The 27474-nt window shown below is 40.8% G+C and overlaps 1 protein-coding gene across 4 annotated transcripts in view; it reads right to left on the reverse strand.

Annotated features, from left to right (window-relative positions):
• Positions 1-27474, reverse strand: part of LOC139453326 (rhotekin-2-like) — a 103940-nt gene that overhangs the window by 25377 nt on the left and 51089 nt on the right. The window contains exons 1-2 of one of the 4 annotated variants that reach the window (XM_071234995.1): positions 21179-21306; positions 20276-20707 (exon numbers count right to left, since the gene is read on the reverse strand). The exons of the other annotated variants lie outside the window; for them this stretch is intronic. Coding sequence (XP_071091096.1) covers positions 20276-20431 — 156 coding nt within the window. The 5' untranslated portion in view covers positions 20432-20707; positions 21179-21306. Of the gene's footprint in view, positions 1-20275; positions 20708-21178; positions 21307-27474 lie in introns of those variants that run through there. 4 annotated transcript variants of the gene reach the window in all.

Consider the following 27474-nt stretch of genomic DNA (forward strand, 5'->3'; position numbering starts at 1 on the left):
ATCAGCTGATGAACGTCAACAAATACAACTTCAATCCTAATATTGACAGATACATAAATCATGACAAAACAATCCAGTAAACATCAAACTTTAATTATTTATAGCGAACTATATCAACGCGGAGAGTCGTGACGTCAACCGTCCCAAACATTCCATTTGGAGTGACATCCCTTGGTTTTACAAACGGCAGAAAATGGCGGCTACCGCAATGTCATTCGCTTGAAATACAAGTTGCACCCAGTAAAGTTAGCGTTGGAATTGGAAAGAAATCCAGACCCGGCTCATGCTGAAAATGGATACATATTAACGTTCTGTGAACTTTTGGTGTGTATTTGAGTCATACTACGGCTGCTTATGACCGGGATTACCGCTTGAGGCCGCGTGGTTGGATTTACTTTGGCACGATAGTGTGGAGCTCAGTGATTTCTTTTTGGTAAGTCGAGCATTCTCTCTTATAGCTTCGAATGGACGCTTCATTTCGGTGACCCGACATATACATGATCTGTCTGACTTCAAAGCCTGCATCATTCATAGCCTAAATCAATGTCGCTCTCAGTTTTCCCTAATTATTTTCAATGTTATTTTTAGACATAGAGGAATTCCCATATAGTAATTTTGCGATTGACAACGTAATCATGTGACATACTGACGTTCATCGGGAAATGAACAACAGTCAGCTTGGTAGTGTTCACCTAGGCGAGGTCACCCACTACTGTCAATATTGATGTTTCAAAAACAAGTTCTACAAATTTAACACCTTAGGGCATAAAGCAAATGTGAGCAATAAATCTCGGAACAATTAATTTGGCCCTAGCAGCATTATTTCTAACGCCACATAAAGAGTACACTTCCCAACCCCCTAATCAAACCAATTTCCTTGAAAATGTACATATTTCTTTCCTAGAATCAGAGTACACTACCAATAGTTGAATCCCACACACATAGTACATCATGTAAGATTATGTTATGTCTAGCCAAGTTAACTCATTCAACTGCATACCACTTCTAAACAACTCCATTCCAACCCCCCTTGGTTCTGCTGTAAATCAGCTTGAGGCCGACCTACCAATGATGTAAGGCGAATATCTTAAATCCAGGTGTAGGCTGAACACACCTACTGACTCACCTGTAATTAACCAACTAATTAGACAACTCCTAAAATATTTGAAAAAGCTTCTCTACCTGGGGACTCGGCACACACTGCGATATTCCTGTTTAAGGGCTGTTCTTTTATTGCTTTTTGTAAACAATTCTCCATCGTTTATTGAAAAGTTGTAAATTTGCCAAACCTTCAAAACAGCTATGCACATTCGTTCATTCAAATACAAAAAGAAGTTTATCAATAGTTCTAAAGTTTTTCTGAAAGACAGGCCAATCTCTGTGTACAACTGCTCTGTTTAAGAGAAATAAAAATATAAACTTGGCAACTTTTTTCATTTCAGCATATGCTTTTTATCATATTATGAAACATAAAGGGAGCATTTATTTTACAAAATACAGAATAAGGAATTCTAAATGATTTCTATAACCAGGATTTTTTTGGATGAAACACATTGGACAGCCATTCTGCGTTGGAATATTTGTCTGATCTACCAAGGTTTTTAGAGGGCCCTTAAAGGTCAGTGAGCCAAGAAGTTTATGCTAAAGGTCATAACACAGACCTTGAACTGTTTTTCTTTGGAACAGAAAAGCTTTCGTAAGAGAATGGCTTATACCTTTGAAACACTCCTTGCCACCCAACAACTCGGTGCAATCATTCAGCACCAATTAGAACACAACTTTTACCTTTGAGTCATAAAAAGCATAAAAAGGGTCCAAAAGTGTTAAAAAAAAAGGAAACAAATTCAAGCATTCCCCTTTCTCCAATGATGTTGGTGAGGTGAAATGGGGTTTAACGTCGCATCCAAGATTATTGCATTTATATAGCGACGTACATGTATGTGTATGTGTGGCTGCTTGTACTACTCCGGACTGATGCTGATTTATGGTGTCAGCTAACTGAGATACCATGCCGCAGTTTAACATGAATACCCCACTCAGACACAGTATACTGACTCCGAGCTGACCCTTAATGCCAAGTGCCAGACAGGGTAACAAAAAGTACCATATTTTAATGTCTTTTGGTATGATGTGGCCGGGGGTCGAACCCTGGACGTTCCACTCTCCAGGTGGATGCTCTACCACTCGACCACAGAGGCGGAGTCTCTCCTATAATCCATGCACTCAGGTGTTAATAACACCCGATGTAGCGATGGTCTCGATTCCATGCACTTAGACTAATTCCATCTCTTTCCAAGACAAACTGTTGTGTATTCAGTTTGCACATATGGTTTTGTAATTTTTAGAAATTGTCTGACATCACTTCAATGACATTCTCTTACACAACATTTCAATGTTTCTGCAACTAATATTTGTTCCCAGACAGAAGTTTGTCCTGCTTTGTTTGCAAGACAAATGTTTAGCTGACAAAAAAACTTGCCAAAGGGGTACCTGTCATGGCTATGTCATATTTTTATGCATTTGTTTTCCTGACTCGTAAATTGACTCAACTCTTCTTTATCATGGCTACATCACATGGCGGTCCCACGGGTGGCTCCAGATATTTATGAGTGTAATGAACTCCAGTTCTTGTGATGTTGTATTCAGGAATACACTCCTAGGCTGGAGATCTTGGGTATTTCTTGTAACAGTGAATGAGTTAGGTTTCATGCTGTTTGAAAATGCAGTATCTTTGTTTGGATGTTTGTTTATTGCATAACGCCGCACTCAGCAATATTCCAGCTATATGACGGTAAATAATCAAGTCTCGTCCAGACAATCCAGTGATTGACGTCATAAGCATCGATCCATCAAGTGAGTGAGTGAGTGAGTGAGTGAGTGAGTGAGCGAGCGAGCGAGCAAGTGCATGCAGAATGTGCCATAAAATGTGTAAGTCTACTAGCCCACATTAGTCACTTAACATCATTTTCAGGACATTTTAGTGTTAATTACATAGGCATCTAAAGCTTACTCAGGACATGGGCTGCGGATTAGTGTGTAAAGTCACAGGCTGTGAGTGAATGAACCTTGTCGAGAATTAGTAAGACCACCAATTGGTGTTAGAAATCCTCCATACTGTACAGGAACTAAACTCCCAACCACACATATACTTTTCTGTTCCACTACAGCATCACAGACACAAAGGCCAAACTACTACAGATAAATGAGGAGAAACCTGTAGGAGAGTTGTAACTGAATGGTTCACACTGGAGCCACAGTCAGCTGAAGGAGGAGTGTTACATGCTGCAGACAGATGAATATTCCTACCGAGAAACATCCAGCGTGTATCATCGAGACAAACATTAGCTAATGCCGGTGCTGGAATAGTAAACAGAACTCAGCCAGTTTTCATTAGTGTAAATTGGCAAAGGTTTTGCCAAGGCTCTAGGTTAAACAGTGTGTCAATATCTTATACAGGTGAAGCGTCTTTCTCACATGAAATCATCAGAACTATCTTATTATTAAAATGAAAACACTTCTGACAAATAATGTAAAACAAATGCAAGGTTAACAGATGAGGCGAATAGAATATTTGTTTCTAGAGATTTTAGATTTCATGGTGTATCTTTAGAATTGACTCATAACAGACGAACACTCAAACATTTCTGTGAAAACCACTTCAGTAGGATGTGACAAAAAGTTGATTCTTTCTGAATCATTTGTTAATACAGTATATAAACAGATACACAATGTCCCACACTATTCACAATCTTGCCCTGACAATATAGACTTTGTACATGCTGTTTACAAAAGGAAGTTCTTATCAATATGCCCAGTCATTAAGTCCAAAATTGGATCAATATTTAGATGCCTCCAAACACACAAATATCAAGAAGCTTGTTTATCAAGACAGATTTCTATGAATTCATCACCAAGGTAAAACAACACAGGAAAACCTTGAGTCTTGTGACTTTTCTTCTCACAAAACAGTCTAAGGTTAATTACCTAGTTTTACTTCGAAATTCAATGACATCATCTCTGATGGTCACAATTTTCTCTTTTCCTCGGAATATTTCACTTTGGTTCGAGACTACTTTACTCATTATTGCCGAAGTTTTTTTTTAACATCATAGATTTATAAGGTACTTTATTTGCCAGTCCACAGGGACGGTCACATGAACTGATGGCCAAGCCTCATTTTACTGTTAAAAAAACTGGTAATTACCAGTAAACAGGAACACTGATCCACCACAACCTTTAAAAGTTGCAAATGAAATTAACCAGGCCAATAAGTGATGTTAGTGCTCCTATCATCACTAATTTATGCAAAAGGATGTAAGTTACAGATTGCCAAGATTGCTTTGTGAAAACAAGGCCAAGAATGACCAACAAACCAAAGGGAGATAACTCTACATGGAATGTGATCAACTTTTCTGTTCAACAGCTTTCAACTATCATTTGTTCACACAGGAAATGATTCATAGAAACTACACCAATCTGTCTTGTTTGTTGTCAGCTTCACAAACAGATTACAAGTATCCTGTGTGTAAACACGATCCTGTCCTTATCAAATCTACACTGATGCCTGTATTTCCTGTAAGTCAATGACTTCACGAGCAGTCACCGGAAAAGACGATAAATTCATTGGATTAATTAATCATGAACAGATTCACTTGACTCAATTTTTAACAGACAGACTTCGTACATTTTAACAAGTGAGTCGGTACAGCTGTATACTGCTTTGGGCAAGTATTCCAATAAAACTAGGGTAGGGAGCTTCAAGAATGGGCTTCACAAATTGTATGAAAAATCAAACCTTGGTCTTTTTTTCATGTGAACAGAAAACACCATAACACTAGGCCACCCATTGTATAAATGGATTAGCATGCACGAATTACTGAAGGTGTCTCAGCTAACAATTTATTGATTTTCTGAAGTAATTCTACCATATAATTAATCCATATAATCAATGCCACAGTAACAACCTGCCACATGGCTGTTGACATTCTGACTAAGAAACTCCATAAAACCTCAAAATACATAACATAAACATAAGCCTAAAGTTTTCACTCAAATCCATTCAGCATCAGTAACACACATGACACATCACACACAGGTAGTAACAATGAACATAGAACTGGCAAGACTGTCTGAAACCCAGTCTCTGAGTCAGTGGCTGTGATCGGGATCCACAGACTTTAGAAGCTGCAGGTCCCAACTAAACACTTTAGGCCCTCAACTGCAGCTGATTGTGACAAATATATCTTGACATAAATTTACTGCGGGCTATAAGGACCCATACAAATGTGAAACTGCTGACCCGACACAAGATCTACCATATATGTCCGCAGATAAGCCGAATTTTGAGGACCAGAAAAAAAGATTCTGTAGGAAGGGGTCGGCTTATCCACGGGATACACTTTCATGATAGTATTTTTCAGATCATGATCTGTCAGAAACATGGCCTGAATGACGGTCCGATAGATAACAACTTCCCGAAAGTTTGAAAGTTGCCACGACTAGAGCCATTATTGTTATAAATCATCAATAAAGGTATTATTATACACCAATGTTGTCATTAATAAAAAAATGTTATGCATGTTACTACTTCCGATAATAAGTTTTCAATTGAATGTTCAAGGTTTATTGTTCTTCATATTTCAATGGTCAAGTTAATACCTCGGCTTATCTACGGGGGCGGCTTATCTGCGGTCATTTACGGTACCTGCCACGGGCCTACATGTAGGCGCTTATTTCGAACACAGCTGTGAGGTATCTGTCAAGGGAGTCAACTACAAGATGTCGGCAGAATCTGATACAATCTGACTTGAAGACTTAAGACTGGTTGAGAGAACTGTTTGGGCACAGTCCATCACACCCAGGCCGCATGCCTGCATCCCTCCATCAGGTTCCCATGACAATATTGTCACAGGTTCATCTGTCCACAAGTACCTCTGTCAACTACATGACAGTGTCTTTATGTTCACTTTGTCAAATTGACTTTTGTCTTTCACTTCCTCTTGAAGTTTATGAATGAGATTTGTTTGAAACTTAATTTCAAATGAAATCTGTCATGAAGACTGATTATGCATGTCAGAAAGAGCATGTTTATTCTTCCAGAATATATTTCACATAAGACTTGCAATAAGCCTTTTCTTGAATGTAAACTTAGTAAGAGGAAATCAGGGGACAGTCATAAAAAACCCAACAAGACAGTGGATAAGATCTCTATATTTTCTAATTGAATATTGTATCCTGTAGATGAAGTGACTACGGTTACCAAAAAAAGAACAAGTATTTGTGGAGGGTCTGCAAAAAATTGACAAACTTTGGTAGTTAATAATAAAATATTGTCCATTAGTTTCAAAAATAGATCTCTTCAAACAGATATACTTGTAGATGTCTAATGTCTATGCTAATATATTTCAATTTTCCAATGCAACAACCATCACAAACATTCTTTCCATTAATTACAATCACATCCAGAGACATATGGTCAAAGCCTTTATTGTGAACACTTGCCTGACAGTCCTGTTGTGAAAGGGAGGTTAACTTATACATAACATGCCAGTAACATACAAATTCTTGTATAATGATGTTGAGTTTTGGTTGGAAAGCAGACAGTTTATATATTATTTAGTCAGTGTCACTGTCTAATTGAAACTTGCAATACTGGCTCTGATATAGAATACCTTTGTTGAAATATCATGTTCTATGTGGATTGATCAGCTTTAAGAAATATACAGAACCCGACATGAATTATTACACACAATTCCTCCTCATCGGCCAGTCACTCAACTTTTGTTTATACCCTGTTGCATTCTTAAATGAGTCACTCCCTGTAACAAAGGAAAATGGGCCTTTTCTAGAATACATTGTATTACATGAAAACAAACCAAAAATATTTGTACAAGCATTCAAAATTAAGAGGGGCAGTCGGATAGTCTAGTGGTTAATGTGTTGGCTTGTCACGCTGAAGACCCGGGTTCGATTCCCTATATGGGTACAATGTGTGAAACCCATTTTTGGTGTCCCCCGCCATGATATTGCTGGAATATTGCTAAAAGCGGCGTAAAACCATACTCACTCACTCACACACCCCCAAAATTAAGAATGAACATCAAGTGGTTATTGTCATAATCTTATCTACAAAAGTAAAGACTTAGGGGTATCTAGGTAAAATTATTATTGCAAAACACCTCAAGGGTGACAGGATCCCTCTTAACATTGTATCCCATCAATTTCCAGAAACAGATGAAGGACAATACACTTGGCCATCATATGATTTCATCATTCAGGTTTGAAACGGAACTTGAAACTTAAGTGTGAAGAAAAATTGCAAGCTCCTTGTCCACAAATTAACAATAGCAAATATTTAAAAAGACAAACCATTATGCTGCCTTATCTTTCTGGGAAAGCTTGTCATGAGCTGGGAAACCAAAAACTCTTAAACTAACTTGACCAGAAACATTCTTTCAAATAGCAATTAAGAAATGTTTTGGGTGAAACATCACAACAACACAAATTGTCTTTGTTTTGATATCAAAACACCAAACATGCAATTAACCTTTAATTAACATATCTTTGCCCTGTATCTCGTTGCACAAAATGGAATTTAAATAGGCACAATATGTTATCCCAAGTATTTCATTGTCTTGCTTGTTTCAAACCAGTAAATGCTCATAGCAAGGAAGGCAGGGAGTCAAACTGTTCCACCTGGCTGAAAACAAACATGGCTGCCATTGTTGCCATCCCATTAACACTCAATACCCACACAACTACTTCCACTCTGACATTCTTTTGTTTCCCAGGCCGTCAGATGAACATGCCATGTGGTGATGGTTACTTGGGGACACAGGATGTCACACAGGGAACAGAAACGCTGCATGTCTTGGGCTGACATTTGAATGCTGTATGCAGTGATTGTCAAGCATCTTACAGAATGAAATCATAGGTCACATTCTTATTAGAAGAGAGTAAAACTGAAAGAGATCTCTTCAGCCACGCATTCAACCTACCATTCTTTGACAAAGAGGGACACAGAAGAGACTAGTTTGTCTTCTCAATTGATTGATTGAATGACTGAGTGGTTGGTTGATTGACTGATTGACTAAGTTTGGTTTAACATCTCTTTGAACAGCATTTCAGTTATACTTTCAGATATGCCGTGTCAGTTTGATGTGGGAGGAAAGCCTGACGTGATGCAGGTCTTAGACATTTTCCACAACATGAACCCACAAGGGTGCTGACAAACCCAGAAACATAATCAGGGAAAACTGGGATTTGAACCTACGATCACAAGTATCTGGAATCAGCGAATCGCAGTGGCTTGGAGCACTGGGCCACTCATTCCCTCAAGATCATAAGTGATGATCATGTTATTGATATTTCTGACTCAGATCAGCATGTTACGTACTAATATGTGGTATTTACCATGCATTCATTATTTTTCATAATATTTCAACATAGGTGTTGAGATTTCAATGAGTGGTGGTGGGATAGCCAAGAGATTCTAGTGTCATTCTAAAGACCTGGCTACAAAACCCCATTGGGTACAGTTTGTGAAGACCAATTACTGGTATATTGCTAAAAAACTCAGATTTCAAACAGCAAACCTATTCTGTGTCTTAAGTCTAAAGTCAAAAACAATTTTCAAAGCCACTTCAGAATAAAAATGTTGTCTTAACCAAAGTGATACCTTATTCATATGGACAATAATGAAGTGTACCACCGATTTGTTTCAGTGCAGGCGTATAAAGTTGATGTGTAAAGTAGATATAAATACCAGGAATGTAACAGTTAAGTGGAAATGGGTATGAGTAGATGCAAGACAAATCTACAGTTGCTGCAATACAGACTAACAGTTTCTGCAAAATCAATCTTCATAATGTTCTCGCAACCATATCACTCTCTGTATATCAGACCATCAAGATAGGACCTTGCCAATCACCATTTTATCGCAGGTAATAACGATTCCAGGTAGCGCAGAACTATCTGTGAGGCCCACAAAGCCAGAGGGGCACCTTCTTGAACTGTTGCTCTCTAACAAGGTGTCTACTTCACCATCAACACAGACAATCCTGGGCTGGGAAATTAGGTGTACAACCTCCTTACATTTAAGATGCAATGCTGAGTTTGGGGGGCGTGGATGTCATGTCGGCTGTGGGGAATCCCCTGCTTGCATGGATCAGTGAGTCATCAGCTGTGCCAGCGTGGCCAGGAACGGTGGAGAGAAACCTCCAGCTCACAAGCTGATGCAACTGTGCTGCAATACTGGCAGTAGTTGAACATACTTGAAATAGTTTCATCAACCATTTCAGTCCAGCCCAAATCCTGATGATATATACACCAATGAAAAAGTAATTACGAGATCATTAGCAGGGAGTCTTGTTACATGCATTTCTAATGTACATAATATGTTACCCGGTATGCATTTTTTATGCATTTTTTACTGAGGTTGTGTATTTTTGAGTGAATGAGAAAGCATTGATATGGAGTTTTGTTACACGAGGTTTCCATTTCAAAATAAATTTTGTAGTTTGGAGTAAGTGATTATGATTTTACATTAATTATTAGTAATATTCCAAAGAAATCAAGAAAGCCACAAATAATGGCCATCACTCGCTGACGACGTGTAGGAATTGAATTTGATACTGCGACGTGCAGCTGGTGAACTCTTTCAGAATCAGTTGACCTGACAGCAATATTTGTTTCTGGGAATCTACAAGTGAATCTGCCTGTCACAGCCTGAAACTGCCTCTCCTGCATGCATATCTACATCTGCCATCATATTTATGTGCGTGTATCTGGCTCCTGTGTTACAGATTGGCTTATTTATAAACATACTGAGCCATGTCAGACTGGCATACATCAACCTACAGCAAGAAAGTGCTGTCACAACTCATCAAGGGAGATAACTCCAACCCTCACTGCTGGTGGTACCCGTTTTTATATAACAAACATTAGGTATATATATAGCCTGCTCAGAGATAGCAATGAGTGAAGCTAGGTGCCAATTCTGTGAGGCCTTGATGGACTGGTTTCTATGGGAAGACAAAATGTATAGCAACAGTATCTTAGTCCTGTGACTAGTCGTGTGACTAGTCCTGTGACTTGTCCTTGGTTCCATCATGACCATGCAGCCGTCCTCTGTCAGTACTTACGAAAGGCAGGGGGTGCTAGGGGCCAGGAATCCCCATGGGAGAGACTTATTTCAGCTTGGACAGCAAGACAGGTTTATGGTTCTGATGTAAGAAGGTGTGGCACTGTTGTTGATGTAGTCAGGTAGGTACACACATGAGGCTTCAATCCTACAGGTGGCAAGCAGAGGCTACTCACATCAACAAGAGATGGACGCCACCTGTCTGTCCCCTCCCCAGTACAACCCTGTGTCTCAGGGACCTCATTCCCCTCCCCAGTGCAACTCTCTCCCCTCCCCAGTGCAACCCTGTGTCTCAGGGACCTCTCTCCCCTCCCCAGTGCAACTCTGTGTCTCAGGGACCTCTCTCCCCTCCCCAGTACAACTCTCTGCCCTCCCCAGTACAACCCTGTGTCTCAGCGACCTCTCTCCCCTCCCCAGTGCAACCCTGTGTCTAAGGGACCTCTCCCATCCCCAGTGCAACTCTCTCCCCTCCCCAGTGCAACCCTGTGTCTCAGGGACCTCTCTCCCCTCCCCAGTGCAACTCTCTCCCCTCCCCAGTACAACCCTGTGTCTCAGGGACCTCTCCCATCCCCAGTGCAACCCTGTGTCACAGGGACCTCTCCCCTCCCCACTGCAACTCTCTCCCCTCCCCAGTGCAACCCTGTGTCTCAGGGACCTCTCTCCCCTCCCCAGTGCAACTCTCTCCCCTCCCCAGTACAACCCTGTGTCTCAGGGACCTCTCCCCTCCCCAGTGCAACCCTGTGTCTCAGGGACCTCTCCCCTCCCCAGTGCAACTCTCTCCCCTCCCCAGTGCAACTCTCTCCCCTCCCCAGTGCAACCCTGTGTCTCAGGGACCTCTCTCTCCTCCCCAGTGCAACCCTGTGTCTAAGGGACCTCTCTCCCCTCCCCAGTGCAACCCTGTGTCTAAGGGACCTCTCCCCTCCCCAGTGCAACTCTCTCCCCTCCCCAGTGCAACTCTCTCCCCTCCCCAGTGCAACCCTGTGTCTCAGGGACCTCTCTCCCCTCCCCAGTGCAACTCTCTCCCCTCCCCAGTACAACCCTGTGTCTCAGGGACCTCTCCCCTCCCCAGTGCAACCCTGTGTCTAAGGGACCTCTCCCCTCCCCAGTGCAACTCTCTCCCCTCCCCAGTGCAACTCTCTCCCCTCCCCAGTGCAACCCTGTGTCTCAGGGACCTCTCTCCCCTCCCCAGTGCAACTCTCTCCCCTCCCCAGTACAACCCTGTGTCTCAGGGACCTCTCCCCTCCCCAGTGCAACCCTGTGTCTAAGGGACCTCTCTCCCCTCCCCAGTGCAACCCTGTGTCTCAGGGACCTCTCCCCTCCCCAGTGCAACTCTCTCCCCTCCCCAGTGCAACTCTCTCCCCTCCCCAGTGCAACCCTGTGTCTCAGGGACCTCTCTCCCCTCCCCAGTGCAACTCTCTCCCCTCCCCAGTACAACCCTGTGTCTCAGGGACCTCTCCCCTCCCCAGTGCAACCCTGTGTCTCAGGGACCTCTCCCCTCCCCAGTGCAACTCTCTCCCCTCCCCAGTGCAACTCTCTCCCCTCCCCAGTGCAACCCTGTGTCTCAGGGACCTCTCTCTCCTCCCCAGTGCAACCCTGTGTCTAAGGGACCTCTCTCCCCTCCCCAGTGCAACCCTGTGTCTAAGGGACCTCTCTCCCCTCCCCAGTGCAACTCTCTCCCCTCCCCAGTGCAACCCTGTGTCTCAGGGACCTCTCCCATCCCCAGTGCAACCCTGTGTCTCATGGACCTCTCTCCCCTCCCCAGTGCAACCCTGTGTCTAAGGGACCTCTCTCCCCTCCCCAGTGCAACTCTCTCCCCTCCCCAGTACAACCCTGCGTCTCAGTGACCTCTCTCCCCTCCCCAGTGCAACCCTGTGTCTTTGAATGACAATGGGAAATAATATCCAGAAGAACCTGATTGAAACTCAGAACTACAGATAATATTTATTCTGGTGAATAAATATGAACACCATTCTTTCCTCATCGGATGGTAGAATGTCTACAAACAGCAAGGTGATAGACACTAGGTCGTTTCCAATGCTGTCAAATCAAAGCTGAGTCTCTTGACAGAAGTATACATCATATGTGTAATGTATTCACAGGGAGTCCCATCACATCTAGGCAGAGGGCGATGTTGTCCACACATTTCAGGCTAAATTTATACTTTATCTTTGACAACTTCCTTAAACAGTGTGCATCTTTATGTCAGTAAGTTTGAATATAGCTGTCATGGGAATTGTCTGACACTATGAAAATATCTCGTTTCGTAATGTCAGCTTTTGTCTCATACCATGTCATCCCATCAAACCTCATGTGATCCCACAGATGGATGCTTGCAGGCCTAACAATGATTCACTTTATCGATAGATTGAAAACATGGTCAAATATAGTCTCAAATATATAATGGAGGAAAATAATATTCAATATGATAGAATCAAGATGACATAAAAAGTCTGTAAAAACTGACTTAGCATTTCTCTGAGGTAACTGAGTATTTTTCTGATTCAACATGAGTTATGCCGTTTAGCAATATTCCAGCCATATCACAGATTGTACAGGTTCCAGCATATGAGACCAACACTTTCTCCACTGAGCTACCCTACTATGCAAAATAAACCTAAAACTTTGATCATAATTCCCCGATGGTTTAATGTTGCCAAGCAATCCTGGTATAGAGCAAGTTTTGCCAAGGACAAGGATTCCGGTATATAATAAAAATGCTAATGTAGAATGTTAATAATTGTCAAAGCAAGTACACATGCATGACATGGAACAATATTTGTCAAGGTGACTGCCCTGGTGTCACCCCACCGCTAGCGCGCTCGTACTGCCGCCACAAGCTAGTATGACATAACGTTATGGAGCCAATAGGACAACCGGAACTAATCAATGGGAATAACAATGAAACTACTACAAACAGTGGGTCACGATACATCTTGATTTTAATACTGATCTGATGATAGTGTGATGCTGGTGGTTGAGTGGCTGGGACATCTCAACATTAATGCACATAAAAGTGGTGATCTTGTTTCATGCACTATTCCAGGAATATGTATCACAGCTATCTGTAAATGTCTGAATCCGAACCAGACAGACAAATGGTTGATAGCGTGAGCATGAAACCACACCATCGGGGTATGAAGGCACACAATCTGGCAGGTCACATGACAATACAATACTCAGCAACCTGCTGCTCACACAGAACCATCTACAAACTAACTTCTACCACCTTAACAATGTTCATTTAGGGCCAGATAAAGAAAATCAAGGCCCCATCAATGGATACATATAATCCAAATTGATGCATCTACCTGTAGACAGAAGCATCTGTATTGATCGCTCACACCTGGGGAAAGGGTTACCTGTACCTGACGATGTTCAAGGCATGTTTCAACTTCACAGCAAGGTTCAACATTAGTAGCAAAAAGGTATCATTGTAACATCCTTAAAGTATTCATGCATAACAGGTGGTGAAAAAAATAAACTCATAAATTATCTCATATGATCAAAAACTTGTTGTTCCTTCATAAACAGCTTTACAACACATGGGAAATGAGTAATGTAATATATTTGTGGTAAAGTGTTTTTTTCTTTGTCAAAGAAGGATATCAGATGTTTGGACGTATTAAACTGTGAGATGTTAAACATAGACATAACTAAATGCATGCTCATATGTTTCATTTCTTGCTGAATACTTTACGTTATATTGAAGTTTTCAGTTCATTTAGTTTAGTCTAGCTGAAGCTCTGAGTCCAGGGCCCACTTGCACAAAGCGATCTTAGTGCTAAAATGATTGTAACTCCCATACTTGAACATAGGCTTACAATAGTCATAGTGCTAAGATTGCTTTGTGCAAGTGGTCCCTGTAACATTCTGTTCAGTCTGAATAGCACAGGTAATGATTGTCCATACTATAGCATCATGAAAATCTGCTGAAGTAATGCCAACAATGGCTGATATTATGAGCATGGCTGGGGTATAACACGGACTCAACAAAGTCACCGTGTCTGTCCTCTGGATCAGATTATTCGCCAAACACTTGACAACCACTAGTTACTGTGGAACAATTCTAACCTGAGTCTCAAGGTGGGTGTCTCTAGATCCCTCAGAACCGCCTACGTAGTCAAGAGGTAGAGCGTCTGCCCAGGGAGCGGAAGCTCCGATCCCCAGTTGCGTCAAACCAAAAGACGTTAAATGATGGTACTTGTTGTTACCCTGTCTGGCCCGGCATTAAGGGGCTAAAACAAGGACTGGTCAGCTCGGAGATAGTATACTCATTACTGTGTCTGAGTGGGGTATTCATGTTAAACTGGGGCATGGTATCTCAGTGAGCTAGCACTATAAATCGGCATCAGTCCGGACTAGTACAAGCAGCCACACACACACGTACACGTCCATGCACGTCACTATATAAGTGCAATAATCTTGGACATGACATCAAACCCAATTTCACCACACCTCACCTAGATCCCTCCAAATCATGACCAGGGCAGACACATAATAAGCTGGGTAATTTAAAAAAGAGCTACACTCTTGTGCAGGTGTAACTCAAATCCAGCATGTTGTTTGTCTCATTTGCAGAATCATCTCAACTTCTGCCTGACAGGGCAAGTGGAGTATATCAACCACAGAAATTCAAGTCTTGAAAAAACCAAAAACAATTACCACTTCCAATTAATTCCAACTTTGAACAAACCACACACAGACAGAATCCGACACCAGGTAAAACCATAACAGTTAATTAGCAGGAATCAGTAATTCAGCTCTGCTACAGCGCTTTCTTGGCACTGGGACCAAACGGTATATTTAGAAGGTTGAATAACACAGATTCCTGACTTCCCAGTGTTAAATGTACATAAGTGTATTCTACAAACCCTCCATCCTGCTCCCCGGGTGGTTGTTCTGAAGGGTTGGTTGGTTTGTTGTTTAACGCCGCACTCAGCAATATTCCAGCTATATGACGGCTGTCTGTAAATAATCAAGTCTGGACCAGACAATCCAGTGATTAACATCATGAGCATTGATCCACGTAATTGGGATCGATGACATGCATCAACCAAGTCAGCGAACCTGACTACCTGATCCCTTTAGTCGCCTTTTACGACAAGCAGTCGCCATTTACGGCAAGCATGGGTTGCTGAAGACCTATTCTACCCCAGATCTTCACGGGTAAGGTGCTGTACCTGTATTGTGACATGTCAGAAGGAAGACAGCCCTCTTGTATTGTATTCTTTGTTTCATTCCCTGTCGACTTGCTGTATCAATTGGGCCATTCTGACCATATATATGTTTACAATTGCTTTTAACAGAAGTAAGGACATATGGTTTTCATATTGAAGGGAGTAAGGTTTTACCCCACTTTGATAGCAATATTCAAGTAATATCCCATGTGGACATTCTGGTGAAGATCATGTCTTTAGTCTGTGTCAGTCCCAGTTTCCCTAACGCCCAGACCTTACTGTAATGCCATAACCCCAAATGAAGCAAGTCTAGATTCTCCACAGGTTCAGGTTCTGAAACTCCCATCTCACTGGGCTCTGTTTCAATTAAAATGGAGTTGCTTGTTTCTCACATAATTACATATTTTCAGAGATTAAGCATTAATCTAATCTAGTCCCCAATGCTTTGTTGTAGAGTAACAGGGATAAAATCAACTACTTTTCAATAATTGTACCAATTACATTTTATTACGTGTTGTATAGTTGCCTCTCTATCTAACAGTGTAAAAGAAGTAACAAGTAATTTGTTAAATCATTCCCCAAGATGAGTCTCATATCCTAAACACTTGAACCTTAGCAAAGTGAAAATAAACTTTACACCATGATGTGGATTTAATGGTTGAGAACTCGAAGGATTGGCAACTTAGGGTATCTGTTAAAAATTGCAGTACAAGATTCAGCAACAGAAAGGCTGGTGGAGACTCTGAGTCAAGCTGGAGGATAGGCTGGTTCATGAAGTTTATCTTTTTTCCACTTCAAAATTTTAAGGTATCAAGAAGAATATTATGAAACAGCTATTAGAGTGGGAATGTTGAGCATCATGTCGGTGGCAGCCTGTTAAAAGAATTTATTCAAAGACAGATAAGAAAACAGGTTAATCTTGGTGACTCACATCCTGCGCAATGGAATATTTCCAACTACTCATGTCTTTATGTATAAGCACTGTCTATATAGGACTGAAACTTGGATGTCTTTTGGTAGCTGAAGAAATATGGGACCATGAATAGATAAATTATTGTAAAGCATTACAAACACAATTAGCCATATACTACTCAACTTGTGATAGGGATAATCAGATACGTCATTCTACAGTAAACTACGGCTATAACGAACTCAAAGGGACCACTTATTTTAGTTTGTTATAACCGTAGTTCATTATAAGCATATAAACAGCAAATATACGACAAATGGCCGGGAATAAAAAATAAGTTCGTTATATCAGTCAGTTCATTATAAACATGTTCGTTATAACCATAGTTTACTTAAATGTACACTTGACATATTGTGAGAATCAGTTTTGTGTATCATGGAAATCAAAATTGGAATAGTATATTTGTTTTTGAGCTATTTCTGTTGTGTTTTAACTTAAAAGTGTTAAGTTAGGGACTTGACGAACAGTAGTACCATAGAGGGAAAACAGCAATCAAACATTGGCACATACATAAATCATAATCATATTTGTATTTGATGAATAACACCCACTGAAACAAGAGCACTAGATCACTCAATGTGAAGGTTATCCTGTTTGGCAAATCAACAGAGTGATTATGACTTGGGCAGTAAGATAAATTTGAAAGCAAAATTATACTGTACCTAAGGAAACATGTTTTTCTCCATTTTGAGATGTGAATTCTCGATTGGACATAATCGTGAGGACCTTGAACATCTATGTGTACTGTCAATGAAGTGTTTTTCTTTTCAAGCTTGTATGAGAAATATTACTATTGTTGCAAAAAAGAGGTTTGAAAAAATATTCCACACGCTCTCTGATCCCCCTTCTATTGATGTGGACTGAGGTAACATTTGCACTGGGAGCGGATGAACTTGTGCTGCCTGCCTCAGTAGGTGTGAGGCGGTGATGGTTGAGTGTGTGGACTGACACCCTCAACACAAACATGCTGTGATTAGATCATAGTTCCCATTCAGCCTGGAGTTAGTGAGTGAGTGAGTGAGTGAGAGCAATATTCCAGAGAGAGCTATACATCACTTTAAGCAATATTCCATCTATATCAGAGTGTGTGCCAACAACTTTCATCTGCTAACTTGGACTTGTCTTTCAGTATCTTTTTCACAATATCTTAGTTATAAATTATGAGCTTACTATACTCAAAGAATGTTGCTGAGTTTTGTCTTCAGACTAAGTGGTCTAAGCCACGGACTCATATCTCAGCTAGGGGATGGGGTTCACACATTGTACCCATGTGGAAATCAAACCTGGGTCTAGGGTATGCCAAGCATACACTTTACCCTGTAGACCACTCCACCGCCCCTTATCCTGGAGTTTCAGGGTTTATCATGGGCTGGAGATGAGATTCAAGTGTTTTGCTGAATTATCCTATTTTCCGAATAATACCATGACCCATAGATCTCTTTAATCATGTTAAGTGCAATAATAACAATCAAATATTATACAATTTTCAGACATTGTTCTACCATGGAAAAATGAAGAAAACAAAACAAACCCATTGTACAAGCGTACAGAGTTGTAAGTCACAAACATTGAAATGCCATATGCAGTTATGCTTTGTTTGTTGTTTAATGCTGCACTCAGCAATATTCCAGCTATATGATGGCGGTCTGTAAATAATCTAGTCTGGACCAGACAATCCAGTGATTGACATCCTGAGAACATCGATCCACGCGATTGGGATCTGATGACATGCATCAACCAAGTCAGTGAGTCTGACCACCCAATCCCGTTTGTCACCTCTTACAACAAGCGTAGTCAACTTGATTATGCAAGTGTAAGACAATCCAAGGACCCAGATGTCCATGTCAGGTGGTTTAAAAAAATAACATGTCAGACATCCCATGCCAAATCCATAATGATGTATTGCCAGGCACCAGCAGCTGATGGAAGAACTCAGGTAAATCATCACAGACAGAGCTGAGTGGAAGCGGTGAGTTAAAGTGACACTGCATCTTGATGCACCATTGCAGCAGGAACCCAAGACAGTAGGCCTAGGTGAGGTATGTGTCTGCGTCGGGCTGTGTAACACTGATGGATACCAATACTAACCACAACCAACACATGCTCCTGACACAACCACAGATGTAACATCCCTGATCTGGGCCTCCAGGTAACATGGTATGGCCCTTACTATGACCGTCTCTAAACAATTTCTTTACCATGAGAACTACAAGGACCATTTGACTGTCATTATTAAATACAAGCACTGCACACAATTGTATAGTTAGATCTGTATTCATGGGTCCTATCAGCAAAAAATTCAAACAAATTTGAAGTTCCTTGAACAGGCACCCCTCATTCCCCCCATAAAATACATCCTGGAACAAGCTCAAGAGTACCATTATCCTAAAAACCTATCTGATACAGGCTACTGCTGTTTGACTGAAGTTCTATCCAGGAATTCAAGAAACAGTACACAACCAAGCTGGCCCACTGAAATCACCAAGGGCTGATGTACCGGTCAGTAACAGTAACAATGCCAACCGTGTGGATGACCATGGCCTCCCCTAGGCTGTACAAGGATCTACTGATGGACAGGGACTGTGCTGGAGGCAGGTCAGACAAACACTCCACCTGTCAGCCTCTCTCAGCAATCCTTACTGACCCAGGTAATATGGCCAGATTCATCAGATAAAGCAACCTGGGGCAGGGAATCAAAACAATGTCCATGACACTTGACCCAATACTTGGCCCTCTAACTTCGGGCTGAACAATATTGGGAAAATCTGAACAATACACAATGTCATGTGTTTCACCCAATACTTGGGCCTCTAACTTCAGGCTGTGCAGAATAGGGAAAATCTGAACAATACCGAACACACTGTCATGTGTTTCACCCAATACTTGGCCCTCTAACTTCATGCTGTGCAATAAAGGGAAAACCTAAACAATACCGGACACACTGTCATGTGTTTCACCCAATACTTGACCCTTTAACATCAGGCTGTACAATATCGGGAAAATCTGAACAATACCGAACACACTGTCATGTGTTTCACCCAATACTGAGCCCTCTAACTTCAGGCTGTGCAATAAAGGGAAAATCTAAACAATGCCGGACACACTGTCATGTGTTTCACCCAATACTTCGGCCTCTAACTTCAGGCTGTACAATAAAGGGAAAATCTAAACAATGCCGGACACACTGTCATGCATTTGATGCTCTGCCTCTAACTTGGGAAAATATAAAAAAAACTGTACTGATTTCATTATGATTGAGAGGAAACTGAATCTCATTATCATATAATCTCCTAATGATTTATCCTCATGTGCAGTTATTGACATTGTATAACTGATGAAACTGATTGACTCTTTATATTGCTGATGGTCTAATTAAATAGATGACAATGTAATAATGTAATAATTACAGCTAAATATTTGCTTAAATACATTTTTATCAGGAAAGTTGACCTGTTGTGTTTGTTCATTAATCAAAGGAATATTATGAAAGAATAGATGTTTCAACACTAGAGTTTCATGACGTCAGATATTATAGCTGTCCACAAACACCTTGCATATTGCACTGAAAAAGTGGTATATCTTAACTGTAAGATTTATTAAGTCCTAACCAAAGACAAACTGACAAGCACATGACTTTATGCTGTGTCTAAACTGACAACTTGAACATAGCAAAATATTAAGTGAGTTGGCTGACTGGCAGACAGCCCATATACCCATATATACAACTGAATATGATGTGAATATAATTTTACACCTTTAAAAATAATAATGAAGCAATATCACCAAGGGTAACCATAGTAACACAAATAATAGGAGTCCTAACCATACTCATATTGGTAATCAAACCAAAGATTTCTGTTTAGAAGGGCATCACCTTGATAAAACTATTATTGATGACTACTTAGTGAGGGGCACTTCAGTGAAATGAGGCCATTTCTACCTGCTTGCTTCAGGCATGGGTCAGGGGGGGAGGTTTTGCTTCCTTACCTGTAGACTAGATGCCAACTGGCGGTAGTAGTACAAACTCATATCCTCTAGAATAATCGGGGGAGAAGTCGGTTCCTCTTCCCCAGCCATTCTTAGCGACTGGGAGCGACCGTAAAGTGAGCGATCGGGAGCTCCCATTGGTAAACGTTTATCCATGAAGAGAATGTGGACACTTTTATCCAGCTCCTGCAATAGTTCCGTAAATATCCCCTCACATGTAGGAAGCGGGCCAATGAAACCCTCACGCAGCCACAAAACAAACAGAAGGCTACAGCTGACGTAGGTAGGTAAGCTGGTTGTGTGATGTTAGACAATACTGCTACGATGTATGGGAAACTACCCACATCTCGGGCTGGGGGACTCAGTGGCAGCAGTTGTCTCACAGTTCTGGTGCAAGTCCTCACACTTGGGTGTCGGATGTGGGATAGTTTGCTGAAGCCAAATTGTATGGATGTAAGTTTTAGCTGGAAAACATTACTAGGTAATTGTCTCATTGTTCCAGTTTTACCACTTCCACATGTAAAGGGTAAGTTGAAAATATCCATGAGAATGGCAGGATTTTGTTTTGATTTTGTTTCTTTTCCATTCAAATATGTGTACATTACTTAATCTTCAAAAATATTTATGACTAATTATAATCAACATAAACAGAGTTTTATCAAAAAGTACAAAATAATGATGTAATTTCATTACGTCTTTCGATACACATTTGGACTTAAAAATCAATTAGATTTAAAAGCTGTAAAGTCTAACATAAACCTGTCCCTAAAGTATACATACTTAATCAATGATAATGAACCTTGACAGTTTTTTTTGGTAATCAATATGGCTGCCAAGAGCAGACGACATGCTCTCAAGTGGATTTATGTCTGTAATAATGATGATAATGACTGCATCAGTTACCTGTGGCAGTGGTGTCGGAGGGTCAGTCATTCGTCTGTGTCGCAGAAAGGCCTGTACCTATTGTTCCCAGTGATTGTCAAGCAATGGGTCAAACTGTAGACTCGGCTATCTTCCAACGACTTTGTGGGTTGTGGGTTGATCGCGTGGAGCCACAGAGTCAGTCAATGACTTGAATTAAAGTCTTGATAATTGATATATGGCCTATGAATAGGTCAACTGTACTACTTCTGTTAGGCTGCAAGCTGTGACTGTTGGAACATGCTGCATAGACCTTACATATTCTAAACTGTTTCCTTCTCCAGTTTCTTCAGATAATTCACTAAAGACTCATATCATGTACCCAGGGATAGATTTTGAAAAATATAATGGTGTAATGGTCTACTGTCACAACTCAATGCAATAGCAAGAACACTTTACTTCTCCACTGTGACACATTCCAAATTAGTCCAATAGAATCCAATTTACTTGTAAAAATCCTCTCCAATTTGCAGTCCTTACTTTAGGTCAGTAAGAGCACAAAAAGTACAGCTGGAGGCTGATAAAAAACATTGCAAAATGAAACGGAAGGTGGACAAGTTTTCAACAACTCCCTCAACCTCGTCAATATTTCTCACTTATTGAGTCCACCTGGGAATTTCACTTAGCAGGCAGTGTGGGTGAGACTTGCCAGGATGACAACCAGCTCCAGCTGGCAGTGGTGAATGTACCTGGCGATATGACTACAATATGGAGTAGTAGGTCCACAATGTGTCCTATATTGACACTCTCTCCCACACGTCTCTTGTGGAGATTGTTATCCCAGCTGTATTGAAGGCCGCTTGGTCCTGCTGTCTTATTTCTGCCACGGTTTTTTTTGTGTGGGATCAGGTCAGTGTCCTTCCTCGAGGTGGATGCATTTATCAATCAATCCCATCAAACTATTGCTAGAGTTGCTATTCCGGTCTGAATCTCAGCTCTCACATACAACTGTTATCAGCAACTTAATTCCAGGTGAAAGAGACCAATCAAGGACTCTATAAACTTCTACTTTTGTTTTATTTCCTGTTTAACTTAGTAACAACATGGACTGCTTCTTTCCATGCCAGCACCATTTTGTTGCTGAATGACGCCTAAATGTTATTGCTTGCTGTGTTAAGATCACAGAATCTAGTTCTGATTATTAATCACTTGAAGCAAAAGTCACAATTTTTAACACAGCATGTCTCCATTGTTCTCCCACTCAGTGACATTATCCACAATGGCATGTACCTCGATTAATAAAATAACTTCTTTGATGCCAACCTTTTTATGTGCCAAATTACACCAGCATTTTCACTGTAAGGTAAATGAGTCAAACTTGAATAGAATCCACTCCAACAAGGATTATTACAGCATTTCTATTTCAGTCATTACAAACCTGGTACTTGCAATGTTTCTAAGCATTTCCAGTACTTACTCAACGTATTTGTTTTCACCATGAAAATGTACAGGTAGAGCCTCCATTGAATAATCTGGTACATGACCCACTGTATTTCCAGGAAAAAAATTCAAATTAATCCTCATGATTCTCAACACATCTTCCAGTCAATTTCATTGTGCGAAACAGGTTCTGTATCGGATGTTCACAACCTTGGGTCAGTCTGATATCTGGACAGTGAATAATGTATATTCGTCACCCAAAGTCTATCCACACCTACACACAATGTGTACACAGCTTCTACATCAAATACACTGATAAATGGACATTGGCTCACACGACTCCCTGGTCTGATTAGGTCTGATTCATGTTTGGTCCAAGGATTTCAAGCATTTGCATCCATTAAACTATAATAAATAGACAGCTTACTTGGATGAACCTTCAGAATGTGTAGCCTGATGGATTAGATGTAATTCTCATCCAATTTTATTTTTCAATAAATTCAAATTTGATCAATAGCTTGTAAAATCTTCAAGCAGGAGCAATATTTCCAAGCAACCAAAAATACTGCTAAGCTGTTTAATATCAAGTGTCAGGCTTCAAATGTGTGAATCAAATAAGATTCTTATTGATACAATTTACACGTCTGCCACAAAAAGTGCAAGCAGACGATAGTCAGCTGATTTGCAATCACCTCCAACATCAAAGCATGTAACAAACTCTTATCAAACACGCTGCAATTCCTGAGAGAATCTCTACAAAAAAACAATGCTGAGGAAAGACTCACAAAACAAACCTGCCCAAATTGTTTATTTTTTTGTTTTTCACCTGTCCAGACTCTAATTTACACAGGTGAGGCAGGTGTCATGATGCTGACGTCTCCAAGTCTCAACACAGCTTTCCTTCAACTTGCTTCAGTCTTAGATCATGTTTCCATCCACTATGCACTGACCGTAGTTGATAATCATTAAAACATTGTAGCTGCAATTGTTTTCTTCTATTTGTTGTATATGTCGATGTAATCTTCCCTTTCTTATGCTAAATCATACCACAGAAGTCAATTTCATGTCTTCAACAGGCAGTTATGATCCTTTTGATATTTCACACATTGACATCACACAAATCTTAACAAAATCATGTCACTCGAGACCTATTCTTCCTCTGCTTAATCCATAGTTTATCAAAAGCTCTTCTGTCTTTCACATCCACTAAATCCTTGCCGTTCATCAATACAGCCATCCATCCATCCTGTTAGTCACATGACATGCTACAATGTTGTGTGTACATCTAGTGAGTGCTGCTATTTATTGCAACTTGTCATGTTTACCACAGACCCCTGGTATCCGGCCCTGTATTTGTGAGGAGAGCATGGGCTACCTCAGATCTTATCCCACTCACTGTCCAATGCATGTAGTACTGTCCTCTATAACAGCCTGGACAGTCAGTATCAAGTTCATCACCTGGACAGTCGATATCAGGTTTATAATCTGGACAGTCGTTATCAGGTTTATAACCTGGCCAAGGAACGATATGATCAGTTCAGTGTCGTGGGCCTTCTGTGACATGTGACCGCATGATATCCATTCATCCATTCAACAATAATTCCTTCATTCGAACCCAGTTAATACTATTTCCCTCACAAAGCCATAAAGCCCACCATTGTGAGGCCAGTCCACGGACTTGGTTTGGCCCAATATCAAAGACTTGAATGGGGACCTGTGACGGTGGTGGCGTCACCTGCGTCCAAAGTCTGTGTGATTTTACAGTGTTATCCCCAAGACTTCATTGACAAACTGAAAACACGGACAGGCCAGCCGCCTCTAGGGCTGTCCTCAACAAGAATATCTGTTTACATGGACATGAGCAATGAGTGGCCCTATTTCTATCAACATTGACAAGGTTACAACATAACCATGGGCTTACTGACTGAACTATGTTTTGACTGTCTTCAGATTCTTAATGGCAGAGTTAGCACAAACACATAACACAGGTTGCAGTTCTCTGCAAAGGTTTGTCCTTACATCATGTACATCAGAAAGCTGAAACACGATAACTGTCCTTTTTCATGTCAACTAATGATCAAAGACTGAACTAAGGGCTAACATGTTATTTAATCATTACCGCTGTCTACCCAGGCAATCAGGTTACTCAAGTATTAAGCAGGAGGTCAAGCCACTTGGTCTTAACCCCATCAAGGCACAGAGTGCCTGGTTACAGGGAGTGGTGACCGATATCTGATACGTACATAAGGCCATGAAATTTATGACCCAAGGATAACACAGTCAAACACTTCAGACTCTCCAAAATCAATAAATCCAAGATCATATCTGTGTACCACGCTTTTTTCAAAGTGGAACAACTGTTTTTAAGTATCTGGAATGGAATGTTTCGTCTTGTGAAGTATTAAAAGTTATAGCAATATCTGAAAGAAACTTCCATTTTCCCCCAGTGTGACCCTGGTGTGTGTGGAGTGTTAAGACACAGCTGTTTCAATGAGCAGACTGTCCAAAGCCTGCTTAAATCTTGAACCCTTGAAAATCAAATAAATCACCACTGTTTGTGAAGGAGTGAGGTGTTATTAAAATACTGTGACCTCAGTGATAGTAATAATGGGATTCACCAAACAGGTGCGGGTAGAGTATCAAATCTAGGTTTCCCGATGAGACGTCAAAACTTTAACACAATATTGTCTTCTGATCTGTGAACCTCACACTAATTTACAAAAACAGTACCTTGAGATTTTCTGTTCTTTACAGTAAACTATGTTTATAACGAACACACTTATAACAAATTGATGGATATAACAAACTTATTCATTTGTCCCGACTATTTGATATAGTTATGCTGTATATTTAAGAATTGACCTTCACTTTGTTTGAGTTCATGGGAGTATGAACCTTCATAGAGCGAGGGCCAAACTGTATGAACGTCGGAGCTTGCGATGCACAACTTGCTCTTCAGAAATATCTTACGCAGCACATGTCTTCAAATAATATCCTCATTAGATGAGAAAGGTCTGTAAAGAACTATCTCAGTAAGTCAGTCACAATGACAGCGCATCGTAATACATTTACATCAAGTACAAGAAGTCAAAATGGCCGACACGATAAACGTGACGGGAGAAATTTCTGAAGTTGTTAATGAACCTGTGGCGGTTACATGTGTTAGTCATCATTGATCAACTGACCGATCATTGAAAGGTGAATAAAGATGTGTCAAACAGACACTAAGGTAAATTCATAGATTGCTGGAGACGGTCAATGTGAGCCTAGGCACGGATCGAGTCGATACTATGATAGTTTAGATGTGCATTTCTTCGTTTGTTCATTAGGATAGGCTGCAGCAAGGATATTCGTGAACGATCATGCAGTCACGTTCTCTGACATTTCTCAACAATGTATACTGAAATGCTGAAACCAAGAATAAAGGTTCTAAATGATCAGAAAGAACGCTTATGTATGTTTTCATGCCAGGGAATTTCCAGGGGTTTCCCCAGGAATGTGGTAGTCCATCAGTGTTTATGTCATTTCAAGAACACGGTCTCCCGAAAAACGTATGAACGTCAAATTGTGTCGTTCATACACTTATGAACATCAATTTCGTGGTCATGTGACCGACCTCTCGTCCAATGGGAAAGACGTATATCGTGTAAACTTCAAATTAAAAAATTATATGCTTATAATGAACTACGGTTATAACAAACTAAAATTAGTGGCCCCTTTGAGTTCGTTATAACTGTAATTTACTGTACCTTTAATCTAGGAACCATCTCAATCTTTCAGTATTAACTGTCATTGAGTAGCGTTATGACAATGACCCAGAGACTTTCATGGTTTATGTTATTTCTACAAAATTAGGCCTCCATGGACAGTGTAGGAGTTTGGCTGGTCTGTCATAAACAAAAAGTGTCCCTGTTTGTCAAGACTAGAATTCTTCATTTTTGGAAATGAAGTGATTCTCTGAGCTTTCTATTATATTTTATGAGACTGAAAAGCCTTTAGAAGCCACATGATGGTCTAGAGTTTGGTGAGAGCAGACTCGCAGGTCCCCACTTTCACCACCTTTATCCCAGGGTGATCTCGGCCCTCCTGGCTACGTTGACTCTGGGATTACTGGGGATTGGGGGGGAATCCAGGCAGGTAGGGCTCGAACTGTGACACATGATCAGGAGTCGTTCATGATGCTTCCCTTCTTTACAATCTGAACACACGATACAGCGGTAAATCATAATCTTTCGACTCTGTCAGTGAAGGTATCAAACACACCAGCCAACCAGCTTGAAAAAACTAGGAAATTCAAGAGAAAGTTGCAACCATGCAAAGAGGTGACTATTTACTTTGATGGAAAGTAGACACTCTTTCTGTTTGCAACCTGACTGACAGGCTGTCGTCTTGTAACCCATACTTAGAGATCGGATCATGCTCCACAGCCTGGTGTCCATGTCTGGTCTAGGTTTACATGTTGGTAATTAGTGCATGACTGAACTGCTACATTACCATGTTCGACATAGTAAGTGCTCTGTTCCAATAAGCACCTACCCCCCCCCCCCCCCTCCCCCCCCAATATATAAGTAATCTTTCTTTTTCTTCTTCTTCTTTAATTGGTTATAAAAAGAAGTGCCTGTTACAAAAAATGAGCTTCCGCCCTGGGTAGCAGAAAGCCCATGACATATATCACAACTTACCATAAAGTTCAAGTTAGTAATTTTTATAAGTGGCTGCTACAAAGACTGAAAAAAATACATGAGTCAATATTTTGTTGTGTATATTACAGACTTATTTTCAGTGTGAGTGAGTGAGTATGGTTTTACACCGCTTTTAGCAATATTCCAGCACTATCACGGCGGGGTACACCAGAAATGGGCTTCACACATTGTACCCATGTTGGGAATCGAACCCGG

This window comes from Haliotis cracherodii, unplaced genomic scaffold (assembly GCF_022045235.1).
Source record: "Haliotis cracherodii isolate W230 unplaced genomic scaffold, xgHalCrac1.p SCAF_9, whole genome shotgun sequence".
Lineage (NCBI taxonomy): Eukaryota > Metazoa > Mollusca > Gastropoda > Lepetellida > Haliotidae > Haliotis > Haliotis cracherodii.